The sequence below is a fragment of the Centroberyx affinis genome, unplaced genomic scaffold (genome assembly GCF_046629955.1).
Source record: "Centroberyx affinis isolate AG114_WGS23_722 - 3 ecotype Tasmania unplaced genomic scaffold, CSIRO-AGI_Caff_v1 ptg004071l_1, whole genome shotgun sequence".
NCBI classification, from domain to species: domain Eukaryota; kingdom Metazoa; phylum Chordata; class Actinopteri; order Beryciformes; family Berycidae; genus Centroberyx; species Centroberyx affinis.
The window spans coordinates 251243-277092 of record NW_027281860.1 but is presented as its reverse complement, the minus strand read 5'-3'; the positions used below and the strand labels follow the sequence as shown (position 1 = coordinate 277092).

Here is a 25850-nt window from a genome sequence, read left to right as displayed (position 1 = left end):
ATATTCCCTTCTGTATATATTGCCAGATTCCTCTTCCTTAGGCCTCTTTCATTCGGATCGGACACAAAATGGTGAGCATGCAGGAACCAGAGCTGATGTCCTGGGCAGGAATCTGTTTGTCATCTCAGCCATCCTTTTCAGTAGACCTGTTTTAGACAAGTGAATTGCTTTTGTACTGATACTTAACACTCTCATGTAGATATTGGTATAGATTATGTGTTCTCAACTTTAACGTTAACACTATTTTTCCCGATGCATGCTTGGCCATACCGGCTACTCACAGTCCAAAATGGCTGCTAGAAGTAGGCCGCTACTTGTCAGATTTGGCAGTTTTAAACCACAAATTATCATTTCCAGTAGAATGAAAGTACATCTGTGGTTACTATCTGGTTACCTAACTCGGCTGGAAGTATTAAAAAATACTAAACTCGAAATGTAACAACTATTAGGAGTGACTATCTTGACAGTGGCGACTATCATTCAGGCTCACGTTGGTCATCTAGCTAACTGCATGGCTAATAAATCACCCCGAATTATACCTAACACAGACATGTGGTTACACTAAACTGGATTGAAAAATAAGCGATATGATAAATGATCAACTTGCACGACTAAAACGTGCACCTTAACGCCATGTGGGTGCCGATCAGCTAAATTGAAGGCCATATGTAACATAAGCCATCTTTTGAATGTCGTGTGCTGCTGTTAGCGTATCCATGACCGGCTAGCTAACGGTTTGTCCCGTCCACAGTCCCACCGTAAGTTCTCGGCTCCGCGCCACGGATCCCTGGGCTTTCTGCCCCGCAAGAGGAGTCGTCGTCACCGTGGCAAGGTGAAGAGCTTCCCCAAGGATGACCCCAGCAAGCCCGTGCACCTGACGGCCTTCCTCGGCTACAAGGCCGGCATGACACACATTGTCCGTGAGGTCGACAGACCCGGCTCAAGTGAGTTGAAACGGAGGAGTGGTTTTGAGTTAAACCATAAACATTGGTTAGGGTGTGTGTATGCCTTACTGAATAACTGAAGTGACAGTAACTTGAATATGGTGTTCTGCCTGTGATGATTCCCTCGACGGGCGGACAGAATGGGTTTATAGCCCTTGCTGAATGTCGAGCACTGAGTGCAGTCTACCTTATAGTTATACAAATTATATATATATATATATATATATATATATATATATATATATATATATATATATATACAAACAAAGGTGATTTGAGAAACATGAGGTGTAACCATTGACTTCTCCTCTGCAGAGGTGAACAAGAAGGAAGTGGTAGAGGCTGTGACCGTTGTGGAGACTCCTCCCATGATGGTGGTTGGTGTTGTGGGCTACGTCCAGACGCCCCGCGGCCTGCGCTCCTTCAAGACCATCTTCGCTGAGCATGTCAGTGATGAGTGCAAGCGTCGCTTCTACAAGAACTGGTGAGACACTGTCTATAAAATGAGAAATAGAACCTAAAGTTTATTAAAGTAACTGAAGCAAATGTTAGCTGCACAGTGTGATGAGTAAAACATCCAATGTTTCACTGAGCAATCTAACAATACGGTGGCCCCTGGTGGCAGCTCCGCTCAGGTGCCTCGCGCCCTGATGAGCTCCGGGCTCCTCTGGCCGGTGGAAAGGGCTTCTTAGAAACCGCGCCATGAGCCGAAATCCTTCCTACAAGCTGCTACAGCCCCCCTTGTGGAGGGAGGGCAAGCAGCTGTGCACTGTGTTCTTCCGCTGGCCCCTTGTGGCTATGAAGGACTAGTGCCAACCTGTGTGTGCCTCTTCCCTCCTGTGCCCTGCTGTCACGCCGCATGCTCGCAGGTACAAGTCCAAGAAGAAGGCCTTCACCAAGTACTGCAAGAAATGGCAGGATGACGAGGGCAAGAAGCAGCTGGAGAAGGACTTTGCTTCCATGAAGAAGTACTGCCAGGTCGTCCGCATCATTGCCCACACACAGGTTAGTGTGTCTGTTCACTTGCCCACTGAGGTGATACTTGGTGTTTTTGCTTCCTGCTTGTCTGTCGGTGATGAGACCACGGAACTTTGCGTCAGGCATGGCGCCCGACACGTATGAGGATACCTTCCATGCTGCCTTCCTTCTGAGACTGCACAACCATCAAATTTTATTGTGCTTGTTAGGTATGACTTTGGGAACATTTTCCGCTATTCTGACCTTTGTGTCTGATCCCTGCAGATGCGCCTGCTGCCCCTGAGGCAGAAGAAGGCCCACCTGATGGAGGTGCAGCTGAACGGAGGCTCCATCTCCGATAAGGTTGACTGGGCCCGTGAGAAGCTGGAGCAGTCTGTGCCCATCAACACTGTCTTCACCCAGGACGAGATGATCGATGTCATTGGTGTCACCAAGGGTCACGGATACAAGGGTGAGTTTTCACTATAGTGTTTGTTTTTGGAACTAGCAGACAGACATCTGACAAGCTTCTCTCATGGGCACAACAGTAGCTTGTAGCAGATTTAGGTTTCATGAACACAATGGTCAGCAAACGGGAGGAACAATTACTTGTAGCCTTTCCCTAAAATCATGCATCTTCTGTAGTTTAATCCATGCTACCCAGTCTTGAATCTAATGTCTTTTTCCCTTCTAGGTGTCACTAGCCGTTGGCACACAAAGAAGCTTCCCCGCAAGACCCATCGTGGTCTGCGTAAGGTGGCCTGTATCGGTGCCTGGCATCCTGCCCGTGTGGCTTTCTCTGTGGCTCGTGCTGGTCAGAAGGGCTACCACCACCGCACAGAGATCAACAAGAAGGTGGGTAGTGGAGCAAAACCATAGCCCTGCTCTTTCAGTGCAAATAGATTGTGGTGCAGATGTAAGCTTACAGTTGTACTAACCGTCTCTGCTTTTGTAGATCTACAAGATCGGCCAGGGCTATCACACCAAGGATGGAAAGCTGGTGAAGAACAACGCCTCCACTGAGTATGACCTGTCCAACAAGAGCATCAACCCCCTGGTGAGTGGTGCAGCCGTTACTCTGTATTGGTGCAGCTGTTACTCTGTATTGGTGCATATCTGCCTTGTAACAAATGTGACTGATCGATGTCCCTCCTTCCTTCAAAGGGTGGCTTTGTCCATTATGGAGAGGTGACCAATGACTTTGTCATGCTGAAGGGCTGCGTGATTGGCACCAGGAAGAGGGTGCTCACTCTGCGCAAGGTGAGGACAAAGTGCAAGGCCAATTTTAATGCGCTTGTCAGATGGTTAAACTTTTTGGAAAATGACATTAAGTGCTTATGTCCTTAATGGCTGAATATGAAATGGCAGCCGTTGTCATTTTTAACTGACTGTGGTCTCATAGACTATACATGGGTTTAATGTAGAAGTGGCTATTTGCTAGAAAAAGATGTAGATAATTGTGTTCCTACATTTTGCAAGTAGGGAGCACTGGTTGATAAACTTTATGTAGAACCCCAAATGAGCTTAAAATATTGCTCTATTTTGAACTTAAGTGCCTCAAATCTTGAATGCATTTTAACTGGACCATGTGTGTTCACAGCAACTTCAAATGTTAATGGTGGTAACACTTCAAAGGTAAATTAAAAATCCCTCTTTTGCTCCCCTTCCAGTCTCTGCTGGTGCAGACAAGCCGTCGTGCCCTGGAGAAGATCGACCTCAAGTTCATCGACACCACCTCCAAGTTTGGCCATGGCCGCTTCCAGACTGTGGAGGAGAAGAAGGCGTTCATGGTAAGACTTTGTACTTTTAGTTATGTTCATACTCCAGCATTCTTTTTGCTGCATCTGATCTGCTTTCCTTGTCAGTGAAGATCCTAAATGGCCATTTGTGTAAACATGTTGATAACAGCTCATATCCTAGTTGAGCACAAAGCATAAGTTTTAGATCTGCACATTTGTATTGTGTCTAGAATTCCTATTATGGAAACAAAACTCCAGCATGCTGAACTGGCTTTTGTCAGTATACCATAGCCTTCTCACCTTTTTTGTAAATGGGATATTTGCATGCCAAACTCAAATCATGTACTTAGTATTTACACTTTGTATAAATACTTGTCCCTTGACCTGCACTGTTCGTAACCTGGTTCACCGCTCAGTATGAACTTTGGGTTCCATTCCAGTGCCATAGTGAGTTCCAGTGAGGCAGGGGAGCAGTGCCTGTTTGTGCTAGCTCCCTGTTCACTCTCTGGGAACAACTTGCCACCCTCGGCCAACACACAAGACGGCGAGCCAACAGTAGACTATTCAGTATTGTCATATGACTGATTGTCTTGTTTCTCTTTCCACAGGGACCACTCAAGAAGGACCGCATTGCCAAGGAGGAGACTGCTTGAAGTCGCTGTCCTCAAGCTCTGTCTGTGCCGGACTGATTTATATCATACTGTACTGCAGAGTTCTTTAATAAAAAAACAAACCAAAAAAATACTTGGTGTTGTCATGGCTGTTTCATTTCTTTACTAAGTGGTAAATTTCACAATGTCAACATGGATTAGTATTGGCTTCCTTGAAGTCTTAGGACTGTATTGGCTGTTCCCCAAAGCAGAAATGGGAGGAAATCTCTTGCATTTGGTCAAGCAACAGTATTAACCTTGTCGCATGACTTGAGTCAGCATGTTGGGAAGCTGCAGATGACTTGTCGGTCAATAATGAATTCAGCAGGAGTAGTTAATTGGTGTGAAGTTGCAGCAGGCATTTGGAGAACAGTCTTGGTCAAATATGTGCATAAGACAAAGTTGAGGTGTGAGTTGGTCATAAAAGATGTGTGCAATACTTGTGATTGGAGAAGAATACCTTTACATGGAGGACTATAGGCAGGAAATACTCATACTGTGAAGTCCTAAAGGATTTTTGTTCCACTGAGCCTGTTGAAACTGATCAGCCTCTAACCCATGTTTCATATACTCTACGTGAAAAGGTTGGTGTCAGCTTTGACGAGAGCAGCCACCTATGCAGAACTGATGGACAGCAAGACTCCCCCATTTAGCTAACATTGCATGTTTGACTAGCTATATGCGTCCTTGAGCTGTAAGGCTTGTATTTGGCTGACATAAGTCAGAACTCCACCAGCCCACAGTACAGTAATTAAGCCCCACCGTCCGCTCTGACTCATCACTGCCAAAACTTAAACCTCTGCTTCAGCAGGTAATGAGGAAGACCCTGAGAGGGCTGCGCAGGCCGTTTAGATGTCCCACAGAACGCCTCTCGGACACTTCTCTGCATAATATTTCGCACTCTTTGCAAAAAAGTGGATTTCCTGTAAGGGTTCCCAAGCTCCCCACCCGTTTCCTATTAACCTGAAGCCTTAAGAGCTGAAGGACAATTGTTCTCTCTTGAGCAGCATTTCAAGAATCTGACGTTTTCCCCAACCAAAGCAGTTCTTCAGAGGAGAGGAGAAAGTATGCTTTTTTTAAAGGGCGCTTATGATGAGCTGTATCTTGAATCTGGCTCGTTGTCTACAAGAGGGGGACTTCGGCCGTAGTGGAGCGGGGTAAAAAAGGGGTATAAAGCACCATGTCACCGTGTCCAGAGGAGAGTCGTGGAGACGGGGCCCCGCAGTTACATAATAACCTCCAGAGGGGCTGACCCTCGCCTCGCTGCAGCACAGGCAGAGATGCAGTCCCAACACCCACAGCACCGCTTTACATAATCCCCCCCCCCCTCCTCCCCATCTTCTAAATGTGACAGTTAAGTGTCCAAAATTACGGTATGAATCGCTCCCTCAGTGCCATTTCAGATGAGGTTAGGTGTCCCACATGAGCCTCTGCATCTGTTAAAATAGCATCTCTGTGCATTTTCTAAAGGCCGCTCTGCACCATTCCACCCTATAAGTCCAATCCTGCATCGTCTCAAATAACCTCATCAGTGCCAGGAGTGGAAGAAGCCAGTGTTGTATGTGACTCTATGTGACTGTGCTTGTGTGTTCATGTGTGTGTGTGTGTGTGTGTGTTCACTGTGGTCTCACACTGTGGAACCTCCAGACCAGCCTCCATCAGTCCTGAGGTAGCAGCTGTTGCTAGTGGGACAGGAGCCAGGTAACCAGGGTGCATGCTGGGACAGCGGAGAGGAGGGCCAAGCATTTGATTTATGTGTGTGTATGTGTGTGTGTGTGTGAGAGAGAGAGTGTGTGTATGTATCAGTCTTGGTACATTGTGTGTGTGTGTGTGTGTGTGTGGGTGTGCTTGTGCAATTTGTGTCCTTTTCATGTGTGAGCAGGTGTGTGCATTCCCTGTGTGTGCGCTTTCCATGCATGTGAGGACACAGCAGTGTGTGTGTGTGTGTGTGTGTGTGTGTGTGTGCTGGCACGGTCGACTGGCACAGAGTCAGTGCTGGGCCGTCCTGCAGAGTGAGGGAAGTGGCTGGGTGTCGCTGTGGCGTGGCGTCTGACAGGGGGACAGACTGTCGGGGGGGACGACCACACACTTAGGACGATTATTACACATGGATGGAGGCCACAGGTTTTGACTACTGCTGGCCCAAAGGTGGCTACTAACTTGACTGACCGACTGCGGCTTGGGTCGGTGCCGGGCCTGGCAGCAGCAGAAGTTATGGGCGAATAAAGATGAATTCCTTTATTTTTTTAAGACGCTGAAATAAAATGCAGCTTGGTTTGCTGCTGGGTGGAGGGTGAGAGTGTGTGCTTCATTTTTAGGTGGAATATATATATAAGAAAAACAAATGTAGGCTGAAAAAGCTCTACAAAAAATCACAGGCACTCATATATACTGTATATTTTTATTTTGCCAGGTTTGAATGGTTTTAGCACACTGGTGTGTTTTATGGTTTGGATTCTTATTTGTGTGTCGGGTGGTAACACTAAACACACCCTCTCTTTCTTTCTAATTACCTCTAAAATATATACATTTCTCTCTTGCCCTCCCCTATCAAGCCATATACTGTATATGCTCTCTCTCACTCTCTCTCCCTCTCTCTCTCTCTCTCTCTCTCTCTCTCTCTCTGACAGCCATTGAACAGTAGGGTGTATGAAAATAATAATAATGATGTAACACTGAGATTTTAGCAGGAATAAAAAGCCTGTAGTCACAAATCTTGACTTCCAAATGGGCAACAATCAGTGACAGAAGCTGTTTCTGTTTTTTTTTTGTTTTTTTTCTGCAGCTGGACATCAAGCCTCGTGTGCTTTGATTTTCGGCTACTGGCGTGCGTCCATATCACTGTCACACTTGCCCAGAGCGCAGACAGAAAAATGAGCAGCAGCTTGCAGAGGCAGTAGTCCTCTGTCGGCTGTGTGTAAAGGACAGCCGGTCGGAGTGTTTCTCCTGAGCCTGCCAGACTGCAGCTCCTGCACCCCTGCACTGTGCCATCAGTATTCCAGGCCCGTCCGTGGACACGGCGTTCCCTCAGCCGGCAGACGGAGGCGGCCCGCACCCACCGTCCCATCACGCCACCAGAGGGCAGAGCACAGCGCTCCATTTCTTCTAACGCATCTCTCAACACTTTGTGTGCTGTAGCCTACTTTGGTTCCTCCTCTTTATCTGTTTTTTTTTTTTCTTCTTGAAACTGCCCTCTATTCAGGGTTGGATTTAAAAGCTTCAAATGATTTGGAAAATAGTGACACCATAGCTCAGAATCCTGCTTGATTCATGCCTTTTTTTTTTTTTTTTTGCAGGAAATTACAACACATTCATATTTGTTTTATCTGCAGTGGGGGTGATGTGAGTGTGTCATTTCAGACTATGTTTGCTCCAATGATTATTATTATTATTTTTTTCTTTCAGTTGGTTGATTGTGCTTATAGCTGTCTGTCGCCACACAACTCTGCATGACCCAAAAATAACCCGGGGTGAGCGCAGTCAGCAACTGTTCTCTGGTCAGCACAAACAACAGGCCGCATCTCACACACACACACACACACACACACACACACACACCCAGGCTCGTACATGCAGATGCAGCGCGTCTCCATGCAACAATGTAACTGTACAACACATTCCCCCTGCAATCTCTCCACACACTGTACAAACAGCCCACACACACTTGAGGCTGCAGTTGGCTGCCAGCTCAGTAAGCTACCTAGAGCTCAGCCTGCTGCTGCTGCTGCTTCACTGACGCTGAGCGCTGCTGCGGCCGTCCAGCCTCCTCCCAACCTCTCCTCTTAAAAGTTGGCCGTAGCAGCGGAGGCTTCAGGTGACGCGGCACCCCACCCCACACACACGGCTCCCATGGGTGCTCTGTCCCAGAACGCCGGCCCGGTAAAGTCAGAGAAAGGTCATGGTCGGTTTTGATGCGGGGTTATGTAACCTTGCAGCCTTCGCTGGAGACACAAAGCCAGGCTTAGGCAGGCAGAGAGAGAGAGAGTGTGTGTGTGTGTGTGTGTGTGTGTGTGTGTGTGTGTGTGCTCTTGATATTCCCAGCCAGAAGGGGACAGCATGTTCCTCGGGCCTCATCTCCTCACCCTCCCACACCCCCACCCCCACCCCGCCACCCACCACCTCTTTCCCCTCCACTTCTCTGATCACACAGCACTGCGGAGAGACACGCCAGGCACTTTGATCACCACACCAGGAACGAGAGAGAACGAGAGAGAGAGAGAGAGAGAGAGAGAGAGAGACAGAGAGAAAGATGCAGTCAGTGTGTGTGTGTGTGTGTGTGTGTGTGTAGGTCAAATGCTGGAGAGGAGAGGTTAATCCCTCCCATGTTGTTGCACACCGAATTGCAGATATCAGGGTTCCCTGCACTCACTCATCAAGACATCAAATTCAAAGACTTTTCCACGACTTTCAAGGTTTCTTGTTTGGTGAAATTTAAGGATGCCAAATGTTCATGTTTTGGGTAAGACATGACACCGGTCAAAATTAGACATCACAGGCTCTTCCTGTCAAGTCAAGAAATCCTTAATTTTAAAAGAAAATCTCCATCACAGGGTTTTCCTCAGCACGTGAAGTGTTGATCCTCGGATGGGAAAAGGTCCAGAGAGCTGAGGCATATCGATGAATTTGGATGCAATATTTTAATTAAAAAAAATGAATCAAATACTTTCAAGGCCATCATTTCATTTTGAAAAAGCTGTTAAGACCTTATCTTATGTTTCTCAAATCCACAAATTTTCACAGATTTTCAAGGCCTGGCGAACCCTGATATACTGACTGAAACGAGGGAAGGGACAACTTGAAAGAGAGAGAGAGAGAGAGAGAGAGAGGTGGGTGGAGGTGATGGGAGGGGCAGCAGAGGGTGAGGGGGGGTCACACACATACACACTCATACATGCACAAACACACCTTTAAGAGTGTGAGGAGAGAGATTACCCCCATCCTCTCTCTCTCTCTCCCTCTCTCTCTCTGCACGCTGCAGCGGTGGGCGGAGCTTGCGTTAGCAGCAGCAGTGCCGAGCCGCTCTTCCTCTCTTCCTCTCTTCCTCTCTTGCCCTGACCCTCCCTGACTTCACAGTGCAACATCCAACTCTGTTAGACTGCCAAAAAAAACAAGGTTTTGACTCTTCAAGGGCATGTCTCTCTTCCTCTAGACTCTAGCTCCCCTCTGCGAAAACAGGAGTCAGAAGAGAGAAGGAGGGGTGTGGGGTGTGTGTGTGTGTGTGTGTGTGTGTGTGTGTGTGGGAGGGGGATGGGGAGGGGCAGATGGGCAGATGTCTCCATCCCACAGCTGCATAGTGAATCAACCTGCAAGGAGTTGGCCGTACCATAACATGGCCTAAAGTCACTTGTAAAAACACCTATTTTTTAAAAATCTACTTTTGTCATCACTGAATAATAGTTACAGTAGTTACTCTAAACCAGTGGGTCTCAATCTACAGTCCAGGGAGTCCCAGGGGTCATTGAGGGGGCTGCAGGGGGTCTCCAGCAAAATTAAGAGTAGTATGACTATGTATGACTATTCTAATCCAAGGTTTCGCTCTCAGGTCGATTATCTCCCCACATACAGTATACACAGTAATACAATTCAATACTAAATCAACAACAATAACAAAAATCTTGCCATGATGGGGGTCCCAGGGACAAAATCTTATCAAATGGGGCATGAAAGTGACATGAAAACATTTGAGAAACCCTGATCTAAAGTATTTTTTTTAAAATTGGAATGTAACTTAAAGGGAAAACCAGAAGAACCTGGACAGCTCAGTCTGGACTGGAGAGCATGAACGAGTCTCTCCCAAAACTAGAAGGGAGGGCTAAATGTCGTACTTATTGGTTCATAGAGGTCCACAACCCTCTGTCTGCCTACTGTCAGGCCAGTATGACACAAGACACACTGCAAAGGTCACTTTGTCAGGTCCTGTGTGATAATGAGAAAGAGGATTTTTAGAGCCGCACAGAATATCAGTTTTACCATCAGCATCCCTTCAGTGTGCTGGGACGGTTAAACAGCCCTTCCTCCCCTTATGAAAAGAACTATAGTAATCCTATGATAACATATAGGATAGGAGAGGGATACTATACATACATCACAGCAAAACCTTAAAATATGCAAATACTATGGGTCAAAATAAAATTTCACCACAGAAAATCCTACAGCATTAACACAGTAGATAAAGAAAAAAACACATTTAGTATGATGAGGTGACTGTAAACTCACTATTGAGTGAATTATAAGTCCCTATAACAATATTATAGGGATTTTTCATTTGTGTGATGCCCATTGCTTTGAGTTAGATCTGGTAAAAGAGAAGCAGTAAGTAAGAGAAAGAAATGAGGCAGGGTTGAAAGATATAGGTATGTAGAAGAAGAGGAGGTGAGGAGAGACAGAAAGAGGCGAAAGAGTGACAAATCCATTCCTAACAACATATTAAAATTGCACATTCAGGTGTTGCTTTATGAGAGAGACAGCATCTCTAACACCCCCCTCCCCCCCCAACACACCCACCCACCCAACACACCCCACCCACGCCCCCTTTAATGAAACCCAGGCTTGCAGAATGACTGCTGCTTATGAATTCTGCATAAAGACGGCTATACATAAAAAAAAGCCCCCTATTCATTAAGAGTGCTTCGTTGACATATTTTCCCCTAAAATTTATGGAGAGCGGCTTGTGTCAGTGAACTCAAGATAACAGCAAATCAGGATCTCGGCACTTTGTTTAATAGAAACTTTTTTTTTTTTTTTTACCTCCTTTTGTGATGAACCTGCTGGCCTCCAAACCTGAATACATCTACAGCTTGAGGGGGGGAACATTTAAGGAAGAACATATATCACACAGGACTCTGTTTGTGCTGTGAATCACTTGTTTTTCTGGTGTTTTTTTTTTATACCAAAGACCTCTCTCCCCACTCAACACCCACACACACACACACACACACACACACACACACACACACACACACACACACATACACACATAAAACACAGACCACAGTAAAGGAGAATGAATCCCTTTTGTCTCACAAATAGATTTGCTTTGTATATCTGCTTGAACAGCACATGTGGGCATCTTCACACACACACACACACACACACACACACACACACATACACACACACATACACACACACGCAGCAGTACGTTAGGCCCTGAAAGCAATGCTTTTAGGGCGGTGGTGTAGAAAGGTGTTGGATGTAGTCTTTACAGGAGAAACCTCCGTGTGAGATAGACCTGGTGTTATTGCAAACCTGTGTTTCTTTTTTTCAGGAATGCCATGTCCTAGAAAGTCTTACATGCTGTCTCCTCAAAGGCTCTTTACCTCAGAGAGAGAGAGAGAGAGAGAGAGAGAGAGAGAGAGAGAGAAAAGATGGGCTTACTGATGTATAAAAGAGCTAAGAGTCAAAGCTACCTTTCCGAGGAATAAAAATAATGTTTTTTGATAAATCGGCGGTCCGGGCCGCTTTCTATCAGCATGCCAGATATTCTGCGCCGTAACCTCCTTGCTCTGTGAGATTCACCCAGCCAATCAGGGAAGCTCTCAGGGAGGGGAGGGGGGCGGGGGGGGGGGGGGGGGGGCATCAGCTCCTGTCAATCACACCCATGTGCACTCTGTCCCATATCTGGATAGCTGTGGAACGGTGAGTGATGTTTGAGAGGAACCAGGGGAGGGAGAGAGTTAATATGTGTGTGTTGTAATACACACACTCATGTACACACTATAGGGTTTTTGAAGGCTGATACTGATGCCAGTGTATTTGGACTGAAGCTGCTGATGGCTGATTACAGCGATGTGTTATTACTGTTTTGTAAAAGCAAGGAAATCCCTCGAGTGACTTTAGAACAGCTAAGAGGGTTTGAGGCCCAACAACTTGGCTTTGACAGATATGGGTTTACGAAGGCCAGTAGCCTACCAACGCTGATATTTTTGGACTGAAGCTGCCAGTAGCTGATATTCAAGATTTTCATGCCAGAATATTATTGTCACAGAGGAAAAGCCTTTCATTCGACGCTACAACTCTCCACTGAAACCCAGAATAATAATAAAACATATTCATCCATACTTATGTCAGATCCGATCAAAATGTCTCATTAGAATCAATTCAGGTTAAAGGCTTCTCATAGACAACCAGTCTAGTATTGATCAATTCTACAATATGTAACCAAGTGGATGACATTGACTGGCTGATATCTGGTTTTTCATAAAAGGCAAATATTGGCAAACCAATACATCGGTCTAACCCTAAGACACACACACACACACACACACACACACACACACACACACACGCACAAATAGGTTGAAGTATCTTTTTGTTTCCCTCTATGTGCGGTAAGGAGGCAGCGCAGCAGAGTGATATGATGAGGTCATCATTTGATCTGAGTTCATGTTACAGACAGAGACAGTAAATGTTAATACTGAAACAACCGGTAAAGTGTGTTAGAGACACGCAGTGAAACAGGGTGATTTGTTCCCCCTAGGGTTCGTATTTTATTCATCAGGACTTGATGCATCCAAGTATAGGATCATTCGGTTTTGGCACCTTTAAAGATTTCATTTTCAATTTGAACAACACATTAAAAATCAAAAGAAACAAAGAAATGACTAAGGCTGTGTGAGTTTTAAAAATAAAATACATACATACATATATTTATATATTTATAAAGAAATCAACCAAACCATTTAAAAAAGCAGTTTTGTTCAATGTAGATTGTTTGGTTTGTCTCACAAAAGCAATAAGATAAAATGAACTAATTAAATAAAAAAAAACATAAGAAAAAATACACATGAAAACATTAATACTTTAAACTTTAGCGTCTTTGCTTTTTTCCCCTTATAATTATTAACCTGTAAAACTTAAGTTTCTCAAGAGCAGATTTGCTGTAATTTTATAGCATGCATTTAATTTCTGAAATTGTGAGTCACTTAGCTTCTCTTGTACTATTTCATATTTAACTTGTTGCTTGCCTTTTTTGCAAGTTTTTATTTTGTGTTTGGCGTCCTCTTCTTTTCCTTCCCCTCTCCTCCTTCCTTTTTATTTTGTAGAAGTCGTGTTTGGAGTCTTTTCTTTGTGAACTTTGACCCCTTTGTTGGCTCTTTCTGTTAAGGGGTTCAGCTCTCCCGTTACGACCCCCCAAAAAAGAAAGCGAACAGGGACTGAGAAAAAGACGAGAAGGTTCTATTAAAAGAATAGATATTTTTCTACTGTTGACTGTCTGCGTCTGTAGTGTGGCTACCTACAGCACCTTCTCTTGTTCTCAACCTTCACACGAACAGATACTAAAAGAGTCTTTTCTCATGTTACCAACAGCACTTGGTTTAGTTTACTTGTTTGTTTGTTTTTTTTTTTTGCTTCAGTAAAGTCTGTATCTCTTGATTATTAACGTAATAATTTATTTATAAAAGTAATACATATATATAGTACCTTTGTTAGAGTTTACAGATTGGGCTAATTCTTACTGAATCCCAAGCTGCAACGATTCACAGTTTTAATGCAAAAAAATGAACAAATGAATAATGTCAATAAATAAAAGAGGTGTGTGTCTGAGCGGTGGGCTGGGAGAGGGGGAGCTTGATCTGTTGCTCCAACCAAACTGTGGGGCAAACCGGTCAAACCAAAGGGCTATGAAATCATGAAATCAAATCTTTATCTCACAAATAGCCCCCCCTCCCCGTCTGTGCCCCAAAAACCTCATAACCAAAAAAAATAAAAAATAAAAAAGACACATCTCACTCTCTCTGGACAGCCTGACCCATTCTTACTCTTCTGCCATTCACTCCAGGAACACAGCAAACCTGTTGAAACGCTCTCAACAATGGTAATGGAAAAGTCATGCAGCTGAACAAAAAAAAATGAATGTCTATAAACATGGAAAGCCATCCTCTCCTGTGGTGTATTAGACCCACAGGGGTTCCCCCGTGTCTCCTGGTCTCCCCTCTCCGCCGGGCCGGTCCGGGCCCTCACACACACACACACGCGCGCGTGCGCACACACACACACACACACACACTCTCTGTCGACTCCCTCATACGGGCGTGGTGCGGCGGTTGGCTGTGTTGGTGTGGGCCGAGTCTTTCAGGTCCTTCTGGATGCAGTTGTGGACTTGCAGGAAGTTGTGGTCCCTCTCGGAGTTGTAGGTGGCGGTGGGCGTGCCGGAGGACTTGAGGGTGTCCCGGGGCAGCGTGTACATGGAGATCTCCGTGGACGGCAGCGCGCTGAAGCCCTTGAGGCCCACCGGCGAGTCGTCGCGGGAGTGCGACGGGTCCGTGGAGCGAGAGGAGGAGCGCGAGCGGCGCCGGTATCGGTAACGGTAGCTGGGGATCCGCGTGATGGCCGAGCCTTGGAGGTAGTCGGCCGCGCGCGCCCCTACCCGGAGCTGTCGATGGCGGTCGATGAACATGTGCACGGCCAGGACGCCCACCATCTCGGCCATGATGAAGGAGAGGGCGCCGAAGTAGAAGGACCAGCCGTATGAGTAGCTGTTCTTCTTGGAGTCGCTTTTGGAGGGGTCCCCCGCGTTGGCTGATATGTACACGATGATCCCGATGATGTTGCTCAGACCTGGAGGGGGGTTGGGAGGCGGTGGGGCAGGGGGGGCATGCGGGAGGAGAGGGGTGGGTTGTGGGTAATGGGTTCATGGGGATAAGAGATGGAGGAAAAGGACAAGAGAACAAGAGATCATTCAGGATGAGTTCATAGACCACAACATTAAAGAGTACGCTAAACTCAAAATACGCAGCATCATGCCAGATATCTTTAAAACGCTGATTCATGCTCTGTACGAATCCTGTCCGACTCTCCGTCTAACATGACTGATACTCGTCGCCTTCGCCTTTGCCCTCGACAGCGAGAAAGAGTTCGGCTCCAGGTCTTGATGCAGATCATATGGGACGGAGCATGAAATGATTCACGCCGGGGTCGCGTTCTGCCGTGGAGCCGATCGCATGCTCACATATGTGCTTTGACTGTTCAGTTTAGTCACGCGCGGAGAAGTGTTTGACATGGTATATCCGGGAAGATGGATGGTTGGGAAAAGTATGTCAGGGACACCGTATTTTTAGAGACGAATCCCAATGGGTAGCTTTCAGCCTAGCAACAGGATCAGGAGAAAGGAGGGAAGAGAAAGGAGGGAAGAATGGGATGAGTGACTTGTAGCTGCTGCACAACACAGGCCTTTTGGATTCATGTGATGGTGTAACACTAACTAAAAAAACATATAGAATAGTAAAAAATCCAGCCTAAAACACTTAAATACTCTTAATAAAACAGCTATTGGTGATATTCCTTGCATTTCTGGGCCCATTTTGTCATCTGGTGGTGTCTTTTTCTTATTCCTGAGGATAACTGACCGAACATAGACGAGGTGAAGACACATCGAGAGATTTCCAACGCAGCTACAAAGAGGTTTGATTGCAGAAAATGTTTCAGCGATCTAAAACATCAACGGTAAACATCAGATTTTGGTGTCAATCAAAGAGCGAGGTTATCTTGCTAGACTCACCACTTTGCACCGACGTTCAACAATCACACAGGGAGAAATCCATCGTAGGAGAGGAGAGAGACCAATTTCTCCCACCCACAGTACAAACTAGTTGGCTAGCTAGCTATATTTAAATGCCCATACACCCACTTTTGCTTGAGTGCAACACGTTCGCACCCCTTCTCTTGGGGTTCTGGGAAATGTAGGAAATCACTTACTGAAGTAGAAGTAGACGAGGCAGGTCGAGGGCAATTGGTTGAAAAAAAATAATTTCAACACTTTGTCACAAAATAACCAACATCATCATTATCATCATCATCATATTCATTCATCACAAAGTATCTCAGGGTGGATTTATCATCCTTGGTCTTCCGCTGCTTATTGCACATCGTCCTTCCCTTCCCCCCCCCACCCCATTTCCCTCCTTCTCTTCACTTCGTGGGCCTTCGACTCACCTGCAGACACGAAGAAGATCCCTGCGCTGAGGATGATGTTGTGGCGTGACTTGTAGAACTCACTGGCAGCTATACACAGGCCTCCCATGAAGAGCAGGATGACGCTGAGGATGGGGAAGATGCTGGAGGCTCGCACCGCACCTGGAAACCACCAGAGGACAGAAAAGAGAGAGAGGGGAGGGGGGAGGGAGGAGGGAGGAGGGAGGAGGAAGGGGGGTGTAGTGTATACAGAGAGAGAGAGAGGGAATAGCCGAAAGGGCAACAAAGAAAGAGGGTGACAGAGAGGGGAAATGGCAGCGGCGACCAGAGGGATGAGAGCGGCGATGGAAAATAAAGAAAGAGGGCGTGAGAAACAAAGAGAAGGGAAAAAAAAAAAAAAGCACATTAGAATCCATTTCAGCATCTGCTCCTTTTGTGTGAGCACATCCTAATCAACACCCCATCAGGCTTGTGAAAGACTCCATCAACACTGTCTAGTGAGTGTGTATCCCCACAGTGAGCCTGTTACCCAACCTTATGTAATCACACCGCCTGACTCTCTCTCTCCCTCTCTCTCTCTCTCTCTCCCTCTCTCTCTCTCTCAGCACTCGTCTCCCGCAGACCGGAGGAGAGCTAACTGGCTGCATTATGTAGCATCATGTGAATGGCAGTCAACACAAGTGCTACGGGGCTGTGGCATGTGCAGCAGGAGCAGCAGCAGTGAGGCCGCAGTGCAGAGGGATGCAGCCGGTGCCCTTGAAAAAAAAAACGGCGTCTTTGCAGCTAATTATCAGGAAGCCACAGAACTGGAAGCAGGGATATTACATGATATTATTGTCGAGGCCAAGCCTGGGGTCTTCCTCCCTCTGAAGTCTCTCTTTTTTTTTTTTTCCCTGGTCACCTTCTGCCATCCTTCGGTTTCCCCTCATCCCCTCTCGTCCTCCTCCTCCCTCATTCAGTTCTCTCCCCCTGTTTAGCATGCACACTTAAACTTTCATCAGGCTGGTTAAATTTTCACCACTTCACCTCGTCTCTCCACGCGGCCGGCTGCCGCCTCAGCACTTTCTCCACCCGCCCCCACCCCACCCCCCACCCCCACCCCACCCCCCAAGCTTCTCCCCCAAAGTGCTGACGCCGGGCCGGGTGGCTGTGTGCTGAACTTGGCCGCCTGCACCTCTCCGCGGGGACCCGGGGCTCCTGGCGGCCCATCTGCCTGCCTACCTGCTGCCGTTCAACCCCTACCCCCCTCTCTCTCTCTCTCTCTCGCTCTCTCTCTCTTATCCTCCATCCCCTCCCCCTCCCCCAGCACCCTGAGGCCCCATGGCGCCCGGCTCGGTGGGGAAGCCACCCTGAGCCCGCAGGCGGCCTGACAGGCAGCAGTCAACAGCTGCAGCGGAGGAGAGTGGCGAGCGGCTCGACCATGGCTGGACTCTGAGCAGTAACTACAGGAAGGCCGGTGACAGATGAGGCTGCTGCTGCTGCAACCATGACGACACTAGGCATGATGGGAGGAAGAGGCCGTGGGTTACAGTGATTTTAGAGCAACTGAGGTGTTGTTAGCCGGGTTAGACTAATGCATTTGCCAAATTCTGTCTAACATTACAGTAAAAGTCTGATGTTGGCCAGTCAGTGTGGTCCACCTCTGATATGATGCATACCATGCAGTTTGATTGATCAATACTAGTCTGGTTGGCAATGGGAAGCTCTTAACCTAAAATTGATTCTAATGTGACATTTTGATCAGATTCCACACAGTATGCATGGATATGCCTGTGTTTCGGTTCCATTATTATTATTATCATCCTGGGTATCGATGGAGAGTTTTAGTGTCCCATGGTGCAAATGCTGTTTCAGAGGCTTTTCATTCCTGACAAGAATACAATTCAGGAGGAAATACTTAATACTTATAATTTTGGGGTAATCTTATGGCATGAAAATGGTCAGATTTAAAGTATTGAATACCCGCACTAAACATTGTCTATCAGCAGCTTCACTCCAGCAATATTGGTATTGATATCAGCCTTCAAACACGCATATCAATGAAACCCTCGGCCTAAAACCTTCTTATCATTGTAAATCACGGCCTCAATGGCTTTCTCTGGAGTTTATAAAATGTCGATAAGACTCCATTGTAATGAAATCTTTTGTAATTTTTTTTAACCATTAATCATTAAATGTTATTTTTGAATCTAGCGATATAGTTTTTCAACAGAAGCTAAACAAAGTTGTTGCTAAGCGACACTTAAGCACCAGTGAACGAATGAGTCATGATTTTTGGCTTGCGCATTAATATTTAACTGAACTGTTATGCGGTTAAAGGTGCATTTATATAATATCATTAATATTTAAATTAACGTTTGCATTCATGTTTGTGTGTTCATCGGGTATAACAGCTTTGAACCTGACTCGGCCAATCAAAACGCAGGACCGGACCTATGTGGTTTATAACAGTGGGATGGAAAGGAGAGAAGCTGATGCATGGGGCTTAAGAACTGCACAGAGAACAATTAGTGTGTTCTTGTCACGACCCGACACCGGTACGTCTCCGGGTCCCGAACCCCACCTGCATCCATCACGCCACGATTCGGCATCATGATGTGCTGAACGCCTCCTTCGACCCCGTGTGAAACAGCCTGGAGAATTAAGAATACTTTAACGCCGCTATTCACCGACTTCCATTTGTCTTCCATCTGTCTGTCTCCGTCTGCTGCACACGGTCATCTCACCGCCTTTGTCAAACTTCCCCTATCTCGTCTTTCCTCGCTCTCTTTTCCATTTCTCTCTCTCTCTCTCTCTCTCTCTCTGTCTCACTTAATTCCCACTCAGTCTGAGCGCGAGACAATTTGAGAGATAAAGTGCCACCCCCCCCCCACCCCTCCTCCCTCCTCCTCCCCCCTTCCCCTCTCCATTTCCCCCACCTCTCCCCCCTCCTCCTTGTCTCCTTGCTGGACCAGAGGGGACTGTGGGGGTTTAGGGTTACAGGTGGGGTGGGTTGATTAAATATTAAGTTGTCCTGAGAGTTGACCCTGCTCCTCTGTCCCCCTCTAAACACATCACTCTTCCTCCCTCTCCCTCTCTCCCTCCCCTCCTCCCTCCATCCCTCCATCCCGTTAACCCTGAGGGTATTGACATGGCCAGTCACAGCACATTACCTGAGAGAGGGCACCGGGGCTCTTTCTCATCCATCAGCTTCATTTGCAAAGACAAAAGAGGGATAGAGGGCCAGCCAAATTTATTGATTGTTGACAGTGGGGGTGTTTAATAGCGCAGGAGCTCAAGGTGACATGAAAGTTGAAGAAACCTCAGGAAAAAGGCCTGGCTGCTGGCTAATGCAGCCCACAGAGAGAGGGGTGAGAAAAAAAAAAGATTTAACATGTTCAATCGTCCAGATCGTAAGGGTTTAGCAGTAAAAACCATGTTTAATTTAAAATGTATGACTTCAAACTAGGGTTATCACTTTGCCGATATACTGGGCTGATATTGGCTTTTTATTAAATATCAGATATCGCCGAGTCACGGTCTCTTCCTCCCTTAACAGAGCAACATAACTATTTTCCTTGCATGTTATTGAATTGTTTAATTATGTTTTTTTGTAAATTAATTCTTCCTAGAGTTTGCCCTAACATTGAATAGGTGGCTTGGGTCATTAGAGCTGTTAACCCTAAAATACTTTCATTTTTTTGTTGGGTTTCAATGGAGAGTTTTAGTGTCCCATGATGGTCTAAATGCTGATTCAGAGGCTTTTACACCCTGACAGGGATACAATTCTGGGGGAAACACTGAATTTTTTGGCACAAAAGTGATTTAAAGATATTGAATATCGGCATAAAACATCAGCTACTGGCAGCTTTAATACAAAAATATACTGTATCTATATCAGCCTTGGAAAAAACCATATTTCTTGAACCCCACTTCAAACCGCCTTCAAATCCAAGTGAAAGATATAAGAACTGTGTGCTGAACTGTACAGCAGTGCGTCTCTATGGCAAAACCGCTTCAGGTCTGGAGAGCAGTGGATCTTGAAAGTGAAATCTTGAAAGCGACGATCAGACTTCTGATGTAGGAGCTTTCCAGGGCGAGAGACCTGAGCGAGAGTTTGCATGGCTGCGAGGATCGAGAGTGCCTTCTCCAGCCCTGTGCATTTTCTCTGTGTTAACATCCATGCTTAGCAGCGCACTCCGAAGTGCAGTGACCTTCACAGTGACCTCCCAGCATGCACCGTGCCTTCCCCGGGATCGGGCTGCAGTTCGCTGCGCCAAAGCGCCCCTGGGTTTGGCTATAGCCGCGCTCCACCTCGGAAGAAAAGGCTGAAGTCCCTGCAGATTTTTCACGGCAGAGCGCACTCCGCTCTACTCCTAATATCGAGTCTGTCAGCGTTCACATAGCGTACGCACGAGACTCAGATAGCCGCGCCTCGTTTCCTGCGGCGAGGGCCGGAGACGGGGAGTCGTCGTCGAAGGGAGAGACGGGGCGATCGCTTTGCCCCAAGGCGGCGGCTCTGGCCAGCTCCGGCTCCGGCTCCTATCTGAGAGTCCACCTATTTAAAAAAAAAACGATCCTTCCTTATACCAAATACCGGGAGGTTTCACGTCTTCACTCTCCATCTTTTAAGGATGCGGCTGAGGCCCTGTCAGAGTTTTGGATCCTGCCTGGAGGGATGTTTAAGCGTGGCAGCGGCCCCGGGGGGGGAGGGGAGACTGACAGGCTGACAGATAGACAGGGACGAGGCTCTGTGTGGAGAGGTTAGCGCAGGGAAAAGGACCGGGCTATGATACGCCATGTTCAGGCGTCCTGTATCAGGCTAGACAGATGAATCGGTTTGCTGATATATATGGCCTCTTATTAAATATCAAGCCATGTCATCCACCTCCTATATGATGGAGCTTCCTGCCTGACCACAGCTACAGAAAAACAGTCTGGAAAACCTGACATGAAACTTGATTTTCTTTGCACGTTTTATTTACTCGTTTAATTTGTTCATTAACGTTTTTTTTGTAACTTAATTCTTCATTTAGAGTAAAGGCCAAATGTGTCCCAGAGTTTCCCCCTGCCACTGAAGAGGTGCGGTGCGTCACCATGCCGTAAAGAGCTGCTAACCTCAAAGGAATGTAATTTATCCTGGGATTCAATGGGGAGTTTTTAGTGTTTCATGAGGGTCTAAATGCTGCTTCAGAGGCTTCTCCACCCTGACTAGACTTGTCATTCTGGGTGTAAACACTGAATCCTTGTCATTTTTTGGTATGTCAGTTAGTCAGATTTAAAGATATTGAGTATTGGCACAAAAATCCATGTTGGTCGAACCTGAGTCCTGTAGTGTGTGATTACTGTATGTTTGTATGTACATATATATACTGCTCTGCTGGAAATTGAATTATCATCATCATCGTTATCCTCATAATCATCATCTTCTCAAACTGACAGCCTGTAGAACAGAAGAAAAGACACTAAAACGGTTCAGGCCGGAGAGCGGCTGTTATCTCAGCCGGGATGACATTATTCTGACGGAGGGCTGCTGGGACGGCCGCGGTCCTGGGAGAGCGCTGCGGCGGCTCTCCTGTCTGCTAAAAAGCTGTCAATCCGCTGCCGGAGAACGACGACCCCGTCCAAATGAAAGCTTTGACCTCCCTGCTAATAGCTAACGACAGCGGCGACCTCCACGGCGTCTCGTGTTTCTGAAGTCCTCGCCGCGGCCCGCATCAAAGGCTCGCCGCTAATCAGGGATGCGCTTGGGAGGCCTGTGATTAGCACCGAGGTCGGCGTTTTGATTTGGGTCGAGGTCACCGTCACAAAGAGCGCTGCATCGTCTTCTTCTTCTTCTTCTTCTTCTTCCCCCCACGACACCCGCGTCCCCCGCGCCACCCAGCACCCAGTTAAGCTCTGAACACCCAGGGAACACACCTAGACTCAGTTTTCCCTCCTTTTTATTTGCAGAAACGAGTTTACCTGCATTTTTAGGCTGAGAGAAATTTAGATGAATTCACAGTGTTCATCATAGGAAGTAGCACCAAACTGATGTACTGTAAGTTATATCAGAGGTTAAAACTAAGCCATGCCTATAGTCTCAAACTCTGTCACAGGCTGTATATGAAGACTGGTGAACAGTTTACCCAAAAAATAATGTCCCTTGTTTCATTTGACTATGCGAGAAGGCCTAGAGGCTGAAAACTATTCAGTATTTCACAAGAAAAAAAGTAAAAATTAGAGAAAAATCTGAAAAATGACACTTGATAATGACCCCCCAAAATTATCTTAAGACCCTCAGGAGGGTCCCGACCCCTAGTTTGAGAACCACTGAGTTATATGACGAAGGGAAAGAAAAGCATAAACTAATGCTATCTGTAAGTTGGTGGCACATGGTGTTCCCTAACCGTCTGTCGGTATTGGATGCAATAATAATAAAAAACGAACAAACTTCAAATTCAAGCTTTTTTGAAAATATACCTGATTTTTATTTACATCGGTGGTTGTTTGCCTTGTGATGATCACGATAGCTTTGCAGTAGCCGAGATGAGAAATGGCAGAAATGTTTACTTTCTCCAAACAGAAGTACTTTCTCACTACTTTGATTTTATTGAGCAAGAACACTGGATATCGCTGCTATTTGGTTTCCCTGATCATTCGCATAGAGACAAAGAGGCGAGGCGATTGAGTTACCCTGATTTTGGAAAATAAGAGAAGATGAGTAATGGAAAAGTAACAAGTCATATATTGCTGCAGTTTTTTTTTAGCCAAATGCTGGGAATGAGCTGAGTCTACCAGTCTGGACACACACACTAGCCCTATCCTTGCCATTGATTAGCCACAGTAACACTGGCCCTCATTTATCAATCTAACGTAGAAACCAGCACAGATCCGAGCGCAGAAATCATCTTACGACAGGGTTCACGTGATTCATGAAACGTTCGTAACTCGCCAATCACAGCGTAAGAATGATCGGTATCACGCCCCTAAATATTCTCGGTTTAGAGGCCTCGCCCCCAGAGTTTACAACATGGAGATGCGTAATACGTCCAAGAAGAGAAACCTCTCCGACCTCGAAATAGAAACTCTAACGTCCCAAGTCCAATTGAACCAATTAGTTCTATTCAGCAGCCTGAAAAGTGGCATCAAAGGAAGTCGGAAAAATGCAGCGGTCACCAGCGCTGCCGTCGACAATCGAACTCCAGCTGAGGTTTGAATATTTAATTTATACATCTGTGATATGTATAGCCTATATATATATAATAGTAGCCTAATATAATAGCTTGTATCGCAATTCTTTACATTTAGGTGAAGAAAAAATGGTCAGACCTCAAACAAGTAGGCTATCTCAAAATGAAAGAGAAATTAATCTTACACCAGAAAACTGTTAACACTGTTAATTGCAAACAATTTGAAAATACCTATTTATGTTTGGGATAGGCTATATGACACATAGTCGATGTAGGCCTTTACAAAATAGAATATTTTGCCATAGGCTACATATTTTTAAGTGATGCATATGTGGCTGCATATGCTTAGATGCCAGTCAGAACATATGGTCTAATAACAATTCTCCGACTCAGCCAGATTTACTCTGCTGCACCGCAAGTCCACGCTGACTGGAAAACTTGCTACACGAGTTGAGACTTGACGTGAGATTTGATCGTAGCCTCCGCTCACGTCCAAATTGATAAATGCCGAGCTTTGCGTGGAAATGACCGTACGCCCAGTCGTACGTTCGTTTCGTAAATGAGGGCCACTGTGTCCACTCTGTCTTTTTCCCCCAGGTGGGAAGTAACAAAGTAAAAATATTTCGTTACTCTACTTAAGTAAGACTCTGCTCTAAAACGTTGGACCCACAGTCAGTTGAAAATAACAGTAGCAGGATCTGTTGTTGAATCTGTTCACAAACGTGTTTAATGTCAGTTTTCAGTCTATTTTCTTGGCCTCATTCAAATGAATAGAAAGTAAAAATCAGGATGCTACAAACTCGTCCAGCTGCATCCGATCTTGGTGAGTAGTTTATATTCTGGTTTTCATGGCGGTCAGGAGCCATGTTAAAAAAAAAAAAGAATTTCAAATGGTACTTCAACTTTTACCAGAGTATATTTTTAGAGGAGTATTTGCACTATAACCCCCATGTTAAAACCAAGTGGAATATTGCTTTAAGTAAATTTAACACCGTGACTTGAGTAAAGAATTTCAAATAGTACTTCAACTTCTACCAGAGTAAATTTTTAGAGAATTATTTCCACTTTTACTTGAGGAAGGAATCTGTGTACTTCTACCACCTCTGCCCAGGTGTGTATGAGCGCGTGCAGACGGACACCCATGCGGGACGGGCGCTGTGTGGTAATGAGTGACGGAGGCTCATTAGTGCCGCCCGGCCCCCCCGCTGTCCTGCCCAGTATGCGTGCCAGCCCGCTCGCAGAGACGCAGGATGCTGTGTTACTGTATCGATTGGCACGACTGCAGCTCGGCGCCGGCGTCCGAGGCACTGGCACTCTTCAACGCTATTGGCTGACAACGCTCTTACACAAACAGCTTAACGAGACTCGACACCCAAAACCTTTAAGCCGGTCCTCATCGCCGCCGCGTGTTTGCGACCTGAATCTCGCTCAGCTCGAGTCTGGGTGCGACCGGGCCGCCTCAAAGGATGCAGCTGATACACTTTCATGCAATGGAGGATCACACTGAACAGCAGTTAATATCCCAGAAACACACACACACACACACACACACACACACACACACATACAGAATATACCAAGGGTGTCAATTCTCTAAACCCTAAACTAGGGCAAAGTCCCTGCATCTAATATTACTAATATACTTTCAAACCTGTTTATTTCAACTAAATTTCTGGAGACAAAGTGGAGCAATGGCTGACGACTGACAAGAGCCATCATTATTATGGCTAAATTGTTTTAAATGCTACATTATTAATCGTAACACCCCTTGTTTCCATCTTCTTCCTTTTTCTTGTGTGTGTGTGTGTGTGTTTTAATTTGTAACTTGCTGCTGAATTGTAAAGCACTTTGAGCTGCATTCTGTGCATGAAAGGTGCTAAATAAATAGGTGATAAATAAAGTTAATTCATTCATTCATTCATTATTTGGTCAATGTGATAAATTATTAGACATATGGTAGGCAACTAAGCTATCAGCTCAGAGGGAACATTGGTCATGAATTCTCCCCTGATGTGATTTTTTTTTTTCAAAATACATTTCTGATGATTTTTGCAAGATCTTTGCTCTCCATTATATTCACAAAAACTACAAGATCAAATTTGGGCTGAGTTAGTGCTAAGGCATGAGTATTCACATTGACACTACAAACACACACACACACACACACACACACACACACACACACACACACACACAGAGACACGAGAATAAATATGCACAGCGTTCTCCTCACAAAGGCGTCTCTTTGAACCTTCTCTCCTTCTCTCCTTCTTTCCCTTTCTCCTCTCTCTTCCTCTCTCTCTCTCTTGCTTTCTCTCCCTCTCTCTCTTTCATTGACAGGGTTGAGAGGAAATTAGCATTGGCTCTTAATCAGCCTCCCCCAGCCCCGAATGTGCTGATGTGCAGGACGGGGTCATGCTAATCAGGTGCCTCAGCTCCCAGGCACATTGATTTAATACTACAAACGCTTATTAATCCCCTCCACGCCGGCTCCTC

At 46.0% G+C, this 25850-nt stretch overlaps 2 protein-coding genes and 2 non-coding genes across 4 annotated transcripts in view; 3 read left to right on the top strand and 1 right to left on the bottom strand.

The window, feature by feature from the left end:
• Nucleotides 1-48: 48 nt before the first annotated feature.
• On the top strand, nt 49-4384 carry rpl3 (ribosomal protein L3). The gene is made up of 10 exons (XM_071542357.1): nt 49-71; nt 752-944; nt 1260-1428; nt 1814-1949; nt 2187-2373; nt 2596-2756; nt 2857-2958; nt 3066-3161; nt 3572-3691; nt 4249-4384. The coding sequence occupies exons 1-10, from the start codon at nt 69-71 to the stop codon at nt 4291-4293; spliced, it is 1212 nt and encodes a 403-aa protein (XP_071398458.1). The 5' UTR covers nt 49-68; the 3' UTR covers nt 4294-4384.
• LOC139663652 (small nucleolar RNA U83B) lies at nt 2009-2103 on the top strand. The gene has a single exon (XR_011696725.1). It is a non-coding gene; the product is annotated as a small nucleolar RNA U83B (small nucleolar RNA).
• On the top strand, nt 4025-4157 carry LOC139663651 (small nucleolar RNA SNORA54). Its single transcript, XR_011696724.1, has one exon. It is a non-coding gene; the product is annotated as a small nucleolar RNA SNORA54 (small nucleolar RNA).
• Nucleotides 4385-14314: 9930 nt separating the features above from the next.
• The window catches only part of cacng2a (calcium channel, voltage-dependent, gamma subunit 2a), a 56045-nt gene continuing 44509 nt past the window's right edge, over nt 14315-25850 (bottom strand). Inside the window, exons 3-4 of the mRNA XM_071542373.1 lie at nt 16225-16365; nt 14315-14850 (exon numbers count right to left, since the gene is read on the bottom strand). Coding sequence (XP_071398474.1) covers nt 14315-14850; nt 16225-16365 — 677 coding nt within the window. The remainder of the gene's footprint in view (nt 14851-16224; nt 16366-25850) is intronic.

What these genes read in the sequence shown, in the direction of transcription:
- rpl3 (XM_071542357.1), top strand. An exon ending in GCATCATTGCCCACACACAG is followed by an intron (nt 1,950 to 2,186) that starts GTTAGTGTGTCT and finishes TGATCCCTGCAG; the next exon opens with ATGCGCCTGCTGCCCCTGAG. An exon ending in CAAGGGTCACGGATACAAGG is followed by an intron (nt 2,374 to 2,595) that starts GTGAGTTTTCAC and finishes TTTCCCTTCTAG; the next exon opens with GTGTCACTAGCCGTTGGCAC.